Consider the following 12,585-nt stretch of genomic DNA (forward strand, 5'->3'; position numbering starts at 1 on the left):
CTATTTTAACTTTTTAAAAATTTAATATTTTACAAAGTTTTTTTGAGTTGCATTAAGATACGCAAGTATGTGTGTGTGTGTATTTTTCTCTTTAAATGTATAATTATATGGCTTTAAATACAGATAGAGACATATAGATAATTTGGGGGATATACATTTGGTTAACTTGAAAGCTCTGACGTGTCATTTGTGACTCTATAGTAGGAACTTCAACAACATTTTCCAAAGTGACTTTTTTCTTCCTCCCCTCCCTCCTCCAAAAAAATCAAAATGTACTTCATGAAACTATTGTATATGAAGCACTTATTAGCCGTAATTAAATGGACAATATGAATTTACTACGTCTTTAGGACTCTGGCTTGTTCTGGTTTAGAGCAAAATGATTAATGCAAATACATATTACTTGAGATAACCATTTAGCAGCTAATTTAGCCAAATTTATTACAGCAGTTAGAGGTTTTTCATTTTAGCAGACAGAGACAAGGGCATGCCAAAAGCAGAAGGTGTGTATGAATGCACACTGCCCTCTAGTGCGCAAAGCTTCCTGGGATTAACAGAAAATACAGACAAGCAGAATATGCACTGGAGTAATAATATCCAGATGGAAGTATTCTAGGCATTCTTTAAAATAATGCCAGTATAAAGTATTTTATTTCCATGAAAGATAAGCATCTTATTATTTCTGTATTATAAAAGAAGAATCAGATACAAATCAAAGCAATTTTGACTGGGTAACATTGTGGTTAGAGAATTATTTTAAACTTCTGTATTTTTTAAACTCTCTTTCTGTGGGCATCTAATATCACAGTTTCACATTACTGATTATTTTTACTTCTTCTCCATTCCTGGTTATATTTCAGGCCCTGCAGAGAGTTGTCACTCTGCTTGACTCTAACCAAAAGTCAATTCAGCACCTCCCTTAGGCCACAGTTCTTTTGCAATCTGTTGGTAGATTTATTTTGCTCCAGTATTAAGCAAAGTCTCCCAGGAACTTCCCCCTGCTGACCAATGAAGATTTGGTTCATCTGCGAACTGTAAATTCTGTTTGACAAGATCAAAAGAAACAGATATATAAGTTCAGTAGATGATATCTCCTGCAATAAGGAGAAATGATCAAAGAACAGGGTAGAGTATCTTCCCAAACCTTTCAAATATCCAGACTCTCAAAGAGTTCTACCTGCGAGCAATGAATAAATCACATACTTTTTTTTTTTTTTTTTTTTTTTACAATTTGTTGTCAAATGCACTGAAAATAACCAGGCAGCATTAGGTATTTTGTGGGCCACAGAGATTTGTAGTCCCCTTTGCTCTTCCTCTCACATTGGAGCTCCCAAAAACTGATTAAAGACTTATTCCAAATGATTGTAGCCCAGGATTCTCCACTGATGCACTAGTAAATAGTTGAACTTATTTGTCATCTTACTGGCATTCGGCATTGAACATACAAAACGGACCAAGTGCGTTCCATTTCTGTACATTGGGAATTGTAGAGATGAACATTATTTTACTAGGATACTAACACAATATTTATTGTCCTTTTTGTTTTCTTCCCAGTGCTGAATAAGGGTCAGTGTGTAACTAAATATTACCGCTGGATGCAGAAGAATGGAGGGTACATCTGGATACAGTCCAGTGCTACCATAGCTATCAATGCCAAGAACGCAAATGAGAAGAATATCATCTGGGTCAATTACCTTCTTAGGTATAAGTTTCAGTCACTTCCTTTATTTGAATTTCTGTCTCTGTTACTTGACTCACATTGAAAGATATAGAGTAAAAAGAAAAACAATAGCAACTACAGAAAGTTAATATGAGATGAGCTTTCTCATCTGTTCGTGCTCAGAACCAGCTCCTTCTGGTGGAAGTTATTAAGACATCTGTCAAATCTCAGGTTACTGGGAACTTCTTGAATGATTATGCTATGTTCGTATTAAAGTAACCCTCCATCAGTTTTATTGCAGGCCTCCATTGCCTTGAATTCAACCCAGCACAAGCTGAAACTCCCAAAGACCTGGCCCACCATGCACTGGGCTTGTTATAAAACATGTGATGGATTTTTAAGCAGTGGTTTCTTTGGTTATTGCAAAATCCTGGTCTGACATCTGAAGGTGATCTTCCTGGGACATTACAGACATGTCTCTTGGAAAGGTGATCTTCATTCCAATATGCCTTCTTGCAATGACAGGTATTAAGGCAGTACTCACCTTGAAAGGTGGAAAAAAATAAATAAAAGAAGAAGAAGCGTGTTAAGTAAAGCTGGTTGGAACATTTTTGACAAAACTTTTTTATTGTCAAAATATGCTATGTTGTCGAAGCCAAAACATTTCAGTTTGACTCATGATTTTGAGTACATTTTCAATGGGATGGTTTCTAAGGTCCAGGATGGACTCTCTGGTCACAGAGAGAGAAACCCCTAATTGAAAACTTGACCTTTTTCATTCTAAAACAGTTTTGTCACAATTCCATTTTGCAAAAACATTTGGAAGGGGTTTGGGGTTGTTGTTTTTTTCATTCTAATGAAAATAAATTTGGAAACCTCAAAAGTTGTAGCAAAACAGAATTGTCATTCTCTGGTCATCTCTACTTATAAGTAAGTTACTTGCCATGGCTAGTTATGTTCCCTTTGTTCCAAGAGTGATGCAGGGAAAGTTCAAAGTGATGTCTAAGGGCTAGATTGTGACTTTTATGCCATAGCCAAGGAGCATCGTAGAGATTGTGCCTGCCTGAACCACGGTCTTGGATGGTGGAGTAGTCTTGATTCCCTAGGCTGGGAGCCAGGAGCAATTAATTCCTAAGGGAGCGCAGGCCCCTGACGTGGAAGCTTTGCATGGCAGTGGGGGCGGGGGGGAAGGGAAGGAGGATTTGGGCACATTTCTGCCCTTGTGTGACTGAGTGAGATTGGATCCTCTCATAATCTGTCTCTGTTCCCTTACTTTTTTATTTGGATGATTGATATCTATGAAAGTGTGGAAATAGCCAAGCTTGCAAGAGTGAAGCATAGTTGCAGCAGTAGTTGCTCCTAAAACTCTGCCAAAGCACCTGAGTCTTGACCTGCAGCACGTGCTTGCCCTTCTGACCCTAAGCTTCTCCTAAACAGAGCTTCAAACTATGCCAAACAGGTATTGGTTTTCTAATCTCAATAAACATCTAACTAGGATTATAAACCAATGCTTTTCTCGCATTTGCTGGTATCCAGACACTGAGTAAATCTGATCCACGACCGTTCCACAATAATTTGCTGTCTACTAACAGAGTATCAGTCAGAAACTAATTAAGATGAGGACCTAATTGACCATTACTTAGATTCCTCATAGAACTTGATTTTTCTCCCTCATTCCCATCAGTGTTCTGTTAGAGAAAGGTAACTCCTTCATACAATTTGTGTATTTTTAAATAAAGATTACTTCCAAACAAGATCCAAGCAATGAATAGGGTTTTATTGACAGAGCAAGGCATAAAGAGTTCTGATATTACCAATGGCAGGAACATTGGTTTATATGTATTTTCATACATGAGAAAGTATGTTCAGATGCCTGTCCAATTTGTGCTCCGAATAGACTAACTCCGTTGCTAGATAGAACTGATATTCTTGTTCAAGAAAATAGTTGTTGTTTTTTAAACAACTCTTTATTCCTATACAAGGTGCAGTTGCCTCACCCCCTACACACTATTTCTTTTGCTTGAAGGGAGGAAAGTTTTGTGGTGCATTGCTGCATTGTGGCATGGCCATGTATAGTAACATCATCACATTGTTGATGTCACTTTTTTTGTCCCACAGGACAAATCTGCCAAGGTGACAATCCTAAGTAAGAATGGAGAACAACTGTGAATGTTTCAACATTGAATTTTCACAGTGCACTAGAATAGATTGAATATAGGCATTCTGTAATTGTAATGCTCTGGACACATTTAATAGCCCTGGACCCTCCCCTTCCTTCTGTCTGTAGAGAATTGGAGATCTCCTGGTAATCCACTGGGCTGAATATGAATCACACAGGAATGCTCAACCACTCAAAAATCCACTAAAGAATATTTTCTTAAACAATCTGTGCTACATTTGTCTATCTAGGTGTCTTCTTCTGGCCTTGCCTTTAATTTTAAAAGGAATCCATTTTAAAAAGGCACAAAACAGATCAAAAATATTTTTTGTAAGACTCTCTTTGATAGTGGGGCTTTTTCCACATTGCAATCATGTTCTTTGCTAACAAGCCACAGGTGAACACCACATGAGCAGATGAAGATATGATTATAATAGGTGTGTTGACAGTTCTGTATCCTTAACATATGCATCATAACATGCACGTGTGCATCAGTCATATATTTAGGTTGTAAATTTTTTTCCCTAATAGCTTTAGAGCTATCTGAGCAGTGACCAGGTTTTCTGGCCCTTAATTGAGCAATATTTTCAGTAATTTCAAAGTGAGATTTACTAGCGTAAGGTCTGGAGAATATAGCCCTTAGGAAAACAACTATTCAAAAGCTATGGCAAGGATTGCATAGTGTAATGCCACCTGAATGTGGTGAGCATCATAGGTAGTGTAGAAACAAGTTTTAAAGGATATCAGCTCTCTCTCTCCCCCCCCCCATCCCTATTATCATTGTAATGGGAAAGAATTCTAGATATTAGATTGTGGTTTTGATTACACAAGCCAGACTTGCTTTTAGGTATCAGATAGGCAGGGCTACCTAATTAGCTATGAGTATAAATCAGATATTTTGTGGCATCAAGCATGGGGAGGGATAGTTCAGTGGTTTGAGCATTGGCCTGCTAAACTCAGGGTTGTGAATTCAATCCTTGAGGGGGCCATTTAGGGATCAGGGGCAAAAACTGGGGTTTGGTCTTTGGGGGTTGGACTAGATAACCTCCTGAGGTCCCTTCCAACTCTGATATTCTATGATTTTACTACCATTTTAGTATTAAAAAAACTTTCAAAAAATTCTGCTGTGATGAACTGAGGAGAAATATGTATGTTTTCATGTTTCCTCTTCTCTTCTCTCTATTTACATTCTTTGCTCCTGAGATTTGATAAAGGAAAGGGAAAACTATCAAACTTCAAATCATCCATTTGTGTTTATGTTGCTTTCTGGTCTTTAGTAACCCAGAGTACAAGGATACGCCGATGGATATTGCACAACTTCCTCATCTGCCAGAGAAAACCTCAGAATCCTCAGAGACCTCTGATTCTGAATCAGACTCAAAGGACAACTCAGGTAATATAAACAATCCTTCGCTCCTACTACTTTACTTTTTTATTTTATATTTTTGTATCTTCAGAGCCAAGTCAGTGATTGTATTTCCAGATTATCACTAAATCTTACATTTTTCACGGATGGTTCAGCTTTAGAAAAAATACCTTTAAAACCTCAAAATCCTGTTTTTAAAAGATATCAAAATCTTTTAGTGACCCAGAATGATCGGCTATTTACTCAGTGCATGCATGCCTGGTTGAATTACACTTATCTAAATATTTGAATCCCCAGTTGAGTTTGTGAGCAAGCATTATACCTTGTGCAAAGGGCTTAGATTGTAACTATTGAATATGATTCCAGTTCTTATCTGTCGCATGTAGTCAGATGTTCCTAACATAAATGTACACTGTCAAAGTTTATCACCCCCTTTGCTATATAAATAGGCTTCTTGAGTTACTTCACTAGGGGGCAGTAAAGATTGCAAAAGTTGTGTGTTTTCTTAAATTAAAAGCATTACATTTTATTAGAAATTTACAGGTTCAAAACACCTGTTTGTAAATTTTTCTTTTCTTTGGGGATTTTTTGTTTGTTTAAATACTAATGATCTGGTTCAATTAATTCTATAAATAAAAAATCCTAAAGAATGGCAGTGTGTTCAGCCTGTTAATTTATTCCCCAGTAGATTTATAAGTAAATACATATGTAGGTGTACAGATTGGCTGGTTTCTTTGTAAGGGATTGTCTTTAGTCCAAAAAATGATTCTGTAGGCCTGATTCTTCTCTCATGTCTGTATAAATCAGGAACAAATACACCGAAGTCATTGGTTACACACTATTGTAAATCAGATGCAAGTGAGAAGAGAATCACGACCTATATGTTTTATTTTTTAATTAAGCAGCCATTTGTTCTCTCATCTTTTGCACTTATTCCTCCTTTCTCTTTTGACAGCTCTGTTTGACAGTGAGAGTCAGATGTTAGGCAAACATACAGGCTTTATGTCCATGTGATTTGAGATCTTATCAGCCATTCAGAATGCTTTTTTTCCCTACCCAGTTTCCAGATAACCCGATAATACAGCTGTGGAGAAAAGAGTTTCTATAGTTGAGAAGTGTATTTGTGTTCATGACTGCTGAGGCTGGCACAGAGTAAGAGAGCATTCTTCAGTGATGCACAGATGCATGCATCTTAGAAACCAGGACAAAACTTTTAACAGCTTTGGGTTCTTTTGTGTTCACTTAATGTGAATTAAACAAAAATACAGAAAGGCCTAGGTTCATAAGATCTTCTTGGCTGAAACCACTAAATTCAGTCTAAGCGTTTTTAAATCTGCAGACAACCTTGATGCCATTTTGTTTTATCTTAGGTTGAAGTCACTCTACCAAATGAGAACAGTAGTTTAAAAGAAAAAACTTTTCTTTTTAAATTTTTTTTTAGTTAGCGATTTGGCTTTAAGTAGAAATAAAAGCTGTTTTTTTCATAATAGAAGGTTTCAGTATCTTATTAATTTTTTTAAAACCACTCTAAATAAATTAAATGTACAGACCCTGAAGCTTTGAACAGCTAATATCCCCATCAAGACCAGCTGTTCAGCCGCTTCTGGCAAACTGTTAGGAATTGCCATGGCTCCAGGAGAACCCAATCTTTACAGAAAAACTGGCCCTTTCTTCCCCTATTCAGAGCAGAAAATTTAAAATGGTAATTCTTGGCTCTGATGAGGGAAAACAAAAACGTCTTTTATTTCCAAAGGAAAGAATTCTGACTGTTCTGCACAGACTGTGTTCTCCTCAAGCCATTCATGACCCTTTCAAACAGTGTGTGATAATTGTCCATTTTCTGAAAGCTGATCTTGGCTGTCTGAGTCCAACAGACTCAGGTGTTTGTCTTATTCAGTTAAAAATGAGATAAATATAAAATAAAGTTAAAAGAAATAGGAGGAGGACAGGACCAGGTCCTGAGCTGATGGAAATTGGTGCCAGCTCCATTTGTTGCACTGGAGTTATTTTTTCTACTTTATTTTTTTACCTTCCAAGGGAATATTGGCACACAGCAGGGCAATGTAACTACATTGTTTTAACTGATATATTCATTCAGATTTATAAACAGAGGATATGATTCTCCACTCACCCTGGAGTAACTAAAGAGTAACTCCACTGAAGCTCATATGACGCCAGTGTAGAACACGAGTGAGTGAGAGGAGAATCAGGAGTGTGGATTATCACTTCATCATGCTACTGTGTCACTCCTATTCCCATTATAAGAACATGTATGCTAAACAGAAATCTCAAGAATGCATCACCAGTGCTGAATTGTTCACTGACATCTGATTTTGGTGAACACAATTGGAATCCAGTTGCAGTCAGTTATCAGAATTGTTCTCATTAAAGAGAATGTACCAAAGGATCCCACTTGAAATAGGAGCCCTCACCCTTGTTACAAAAACTGCAGTCCAGTGGCAATCCACCAGACCTTTGCCCATTGCCACTGACCGTCCTGAATCAGGGGGATTAATAATAATCAAATCCCTTCAAACTTGATGCTGTGGATCTAAAGCTCAGAAAAACCCACCTCAGTTGAGCCTCAGAGGAATGCTTTTACCAGAACTTTACCGGCAATAACATCTCATTTTAGGTAGACAAGTGGAGTTCTAATCTGATGTTCCTATTGCTAATGATGTTTTTCATTTTTCTTTCCTTCCAGAGGACAATGAGAACTCAAAGTCAGATGACAAAGGAAACCAATCAGAAAACAGCGAAGACCCCGAATCTGATAGGAAGAAGTCTGGGAATCAGTCAGATAACGAAATGAACTGTAATGATGATGGGAACAGCTCCAGCAATCAGGACAGCAGGGACAGTGATGACAGCTTTGAAAATTCTGACTTTGAGAATCAAAAGGCTCCTGAGGACAGTTTTGGTACTCTTGGTTCTATGCAGATCAAGGTGGAGCGCTACGTGGAGAGTGAATCAGACTTGCGATTGCAGAACTGTGAATCGTTGACATCAGACAGCGCCAAGGACTCAGATAGTGGAGGGGAGGTAAATGCCCGTCCTTCCAGCAAAACACAAAAGAGGAAGAAGAGGAGGAAAAAGCAGAAAGTAGGCAGCATGACCCGCAGAAGGCTATCCAGCACTTCAAGCCCAAATGGACTTGACTCAGCTTTTGGTGGACCAGCCCAGCTGCTCTCGTCGCCAAACAGTGCCTCAGTGCTCAAAATTAAACAGAGATCTCAGAACCTATCAATTTGATAATGATAGCAGTATTTGGAATTACCCACCTAACAGGGAAATCTCAAGGAATGAATCGCCCTACAGTATGAGACCAAGCCCCCAAGCTCAGAGCACTTCCCCCTCCCCCCACAGCCAGCAGTTACATGTGTCCCATTCCAGACTCTGTTCTCACCCCACCGGGGTCTGAAATACTGCCAGCCGCAAAACTCAGTCAAGCACCTCATCCAGCTCGGCCTGGCTCCTGTATCCTCTGACCCTTTGTCACCACCGCTTTCAGCATCTCCACGGGACAAACATCCAGGAGGTCCCAGCACTTCCAACTCTTTGTTGTACACTGGGATCTGGAAGCCCCTTCAGAGGTTGCAAGCAGGCAATGTGGTGCTTCCTTTGGTTCACAGGGTAACTGGAACCCTTGCTGCCACCACGCACCGCTGCTCAGAGGGTCTACACCACTGGCACTATTCGATATGCTCCAGCTGAAGTTACTTTAGCCATGCAGGGCAACCTCTCCCTAATACCCACGCTGTTAACTTTGTTGATGTTAACAGCCCCAGCTTTGGGCTGGATCCTAAAACACCGATGGAAATGCTCTACACCACGTTCACCGACTCAATATGTCGGGACCATTTGGAAGTGCTGTGAGCGGGGCCAGTCTGACCCAAATGCCTGCAGGAACGTGTTCACAACTGCCGAAGGACTTTTTTCCACTCTTCCATTTCCTGTGTACAGCAATGGCATTCACACTACACAGACTCTGGAACGGAAGAGGATTGAAATATGACCACATACTGTGTTCAGTGTATTCTCTGAGGCATAGACTATGTTTTAATTTAGACCTTTAATTCTAGCACTTTGAATTTGAGCAGGTCAGCTTATTCTCTCGATACGATGGTCCCCCTTTCATTCCCTTTCTCTTTAACTTGACTTAATCTTTAATGTAAAGATATTTTTTATTTTTGCCTTCAGAGAGTGAAGTACCAGTTGCCTGCCATTTTTGTCTTCTTCTAAGATGTGTGTTTTTTCCTATTGCATCTTTATAAGATGCCTTTAATATGTGTATGCCTCTGCCATAGAATTCTCAGTGTTGTGGTAAGAGATTTTTAAAGTGACAACCATTGGTTTTACTTCACAATGATCTTGATATGATCAAGAAAAGAGACAAACATAAACATGTGCCCTGTTTGACTAAGTCAAATGAAAAGGGTTTTTTGTTCCTAATTCCTTTAAAAATAGGGGATAGTATTTTAGAATTTTATGCAGAGTTTAATTCTCTTTTTATGGTTAAGATTTTCTTACTTGCACAAAATAATTTGGGTTCTTAAAAAGTTAATTTCTGGCCTGTGACTAGAATGTTAAAAAGTCGGACTAAATGTTAATTACTGAAACTTTAACTTAATTTCTAAAACCATGGTGCTATCATTTATTAATCTGTAATGTCTTCATACAATATGCAGCTTGTGGGCTGGGGTTTTTGAAAAGAATGTGTTCTGTACTGGTCTATAGTTGGGTGCTGCAGTCTCCTTGGTTAGTTAAGACAAAAGCCCTCATTAACATTTGCTGCAGGACTTAAAAATTTTTACCTCCAAACTAACAAACGTAGCCTCACATTAAATTTAAATGGGTCAGGAAGCCTTTTTGATAAAGTGCTTTGAAAAAACTCAATTAAATTGACTTGAGGAGCAGTTTTTTAGGTGGATATTTTTTCTCTTTTTTTTTTTTTTCTCAGTGTAACTGAGGCTAATTTTACAACTTCAAATAACACTTTGGAATAAAAAGAAGGAAAATATTTAACATGTTTTTATTTTTCATTTAAAGTTATAGAGGGAAGGTTGACTTTTTTGTTGTTGTTGTTTGATTTGCTTTTTTTCTTATTTCTAGCGTTGAAACCAATATGTTTTAAAACTAAAGAATGGGTTAATAAGCTTGAAATAGATAACTACAACTGAAAACTGCACATTAAGTAAAAGAAAAGAAATCTCCTATTTTGTCTTTGTTGCCAGAAATCACAGTGTAGTGTCAAACACTCCAAATGACTGTCAAGTATAAATTCTTCTTCCACTCCATCTTTGGCAGCTGTTTGTTAAGGCATCTAATAACAGATGTGAGAACTGTAATGTGTACAATGTGTAAGTGTCCTTGGCTGTCAGTCCCATTGCAGTTTCAATGTGTGTTACTATATGCAGTATATACTAAGCTAATGTAGTTGTTTTGTCCTTTGTCTTCTCTGTGCTTTATCTCTAGTCCGGAGTGGTAAAGTCCCATTCCTGCAGTCCTAGTGAACCAGTGATTCTTGGGGGTTAGTGGTTTTTGTGTGGTGGCCTTCCTCTGTAATGTCACCTTATGCTGCTTCCACTGTCTGTATACCTTTTAATTTCTGCTGTTGCTTTGCTGTTGTATATTCTCAAACCTCTCTCTTCTCTCTCTCTCTCTCTCTCTCTCTCTGTTCCTGCCCCCCATTCTCTCTTCCTCCCTCTTCCCTTTTTCTCTCTTTTTCACATTCAGAGATAAAAGACTCTTAACTAGCTCAAGGTTATTGGAGCCATTTTTTCCCACAGAGGAATTCTGGGTATGACTTACTCTTCCAGTGTGCCACACAATGCACTGAAGAGTAATGCTCAGATATATTAAACAAATTGATGCCATATAGCCTCAGTTTGTTAACATCCCAGAGTCCCTTGTGCTCTACCTGTAAGCAGAGGGTGCATTTCTTTGGTTTTTCTCCCAGACGTGCTGATGGGAGTAATATATAGAGCAATTACCAGTGAGATAGAAAATTCTTTGAAAAGTCAACCAACATTGTTAATAAGGGAAACTGAGTTTAGGATTGTCATATATATTGCTTATGTGTAGAATGCTAATTCTATTCACTCAGCTGTCCTTTGAATTTTTGAGTCACTCACTGTGTTGAGTCAGTTCCTGCTTTGAATCTGAGGAGTAGGTCCAAGCCCACAGTGGAATAATAGTGAAAGGATTGGATGCCACAAATTTTAATAATGAGCATTTAAAGGTTATATGTGAAGGATTTAAGTAGGTCTAAAAAGCCAAGGAAAACTGATTGGGAAATTTAAAGTTTAATTTTGGAAGCTCTACTCTAGCTGTGAACTATCAAGGAGTGCACCTAATCGGCTACAAAGAACAGCTAGACAGCTGTTGTTGTTTTATTTATTTTTATAAATGTTTCTGTGTTGTGTCAGAATGATTTCTTGGTGATTTAAACTAACAGATAATCACAGCTGCTGTCTAAATCCATAGTGTTTAAAATTACAAAATGAAAAAAACTTCATTACCTGTGAAGACTGTGTCTGTGTTTTTAACTATTTCTTGTACAAATATATGAAATCTTTTATGAGGAGACTGGTGCCAAGTAGCTGAATAAGGGGAAAGGGATTCTGTTCGTATAAATCTTAGCAGTGTTACCAACTCTACAATACAAAAAAAAATTAAAATGTTAAAAAGTGACAGCTATGGTACATTTATTTTGTGTTAAGCTAACCGAATCTAACTTCTTGAGTGCCTGGCTTATTTGAAACATTTTTTTCATTGATCATTGATAATGCTGCAAATCAGAAATGTACATACTTCATTTACAACAGGGTTCTTTTTATACTTTTGTAGATTCTCATACATGTCATACATGGTTGTCTTTATGTAACTTAATTTTTTTCATCCCGCAGGTGCCATTTTCATAATAAACTTCTCTTGGATTTGTTACTATCTGGCATCATTTCTTTTACATATAACCATCCTGACTAATGAATGCTGGTAGTATTTGTTTGAGCAGGTACCTTTTTAATTGTTTTGTTTAAAAAAAAAAAAAAAAAAAAGACACGGCTAGATTTTATTATCGCTTGTGAACTGAAGAAAAGAAGCTGTCAAGATGCAGGTTAAAAATGCTAATCCAAATACTACACCAATTTGCCACCATCTTAAATTCTCAGCTACCCCAATTCATTGTCATACCGAGCATTGTTATGCACATTATCAAAGCTGAATAATGGACCTGTAACATTAACCACTATAGAAGGGGTGCATTTTTTCTTGATTAATGCACACTGGAAGAGGGCAGCTTACATACATTAATCACTTAAAATGCACTTTATATTTTCATTTATGATCCTCTACAATGTTATAACCAAACTCGTCAGTCACCTTCGTTCTATGTTGATT

The 12,585-nt window shown here is 37.8% G+C and overlaps 1 protein-coding gene across 1 annotated transcript in view; it reads left to right on the forward strand.

The window, feature by feature from the left end:
- The window catches only part of NPAS3 (neuronal PAS domain protein 3), an 888,972-nt gene extending 876,845 nt beyond the window's left edge, over positions 1 to 12,127 (forward strand). The window contains 13 exon segments of the mRNA XM_038407448.2: positions 1,555 to 1,702; positions 5,096 to 5,211; positions 7,889 to 8,404; positions 8,407 to 8,427; positions 8,430 to 8,506; positions 8,509 to 8,545; positions 8,548 to 8,604; positions 8,607 to 8,648; positions 8,651 to 8,844; positions 8,846 to 8,921; positions 8,924 to 9,007; positions 9,010 to 9,087; positions 9,090 to 12,127. Coding sequence (XP_038263376.1) covers positions 1,555 to 1,702; positions 5,096 to 5,211; positions 7,889 to 8,404; positions 8,407 to 8,427; positions 8,430 to 8,506; positions 8,509 to 8,545; positions 8,548 to 8,604; positions 8,607 to 8,648; positions 8,651 to 8,844; positions 8,846 to 8,921; positions 8,924 to 9,007; positions 9,010 to 9,087; positions 9,090 to 9,199 — 1,556 coding nt within the window. The 3' untranslated portion in view covers positions 9,200 to 12,127.
- The last annotated feature ends 458 nt before the right edge of the window (positions 12,128 to 12,585 follow it).

The sequence above is a fragment of the Dermochelys coriacea genome, chromosome 6 (genome assembly GCF_009764565.3).
Source record: "Dermochelys coriacea isolate rDerCor1 chromosome 6, rDerCor1.pri.v4, whole genome shotgun sequence".
NCBI lineage: Eukaryota > Metazoa > Chordata > Testudines > Dermochelyidae > Dermochelys > Dermochelys coriacea.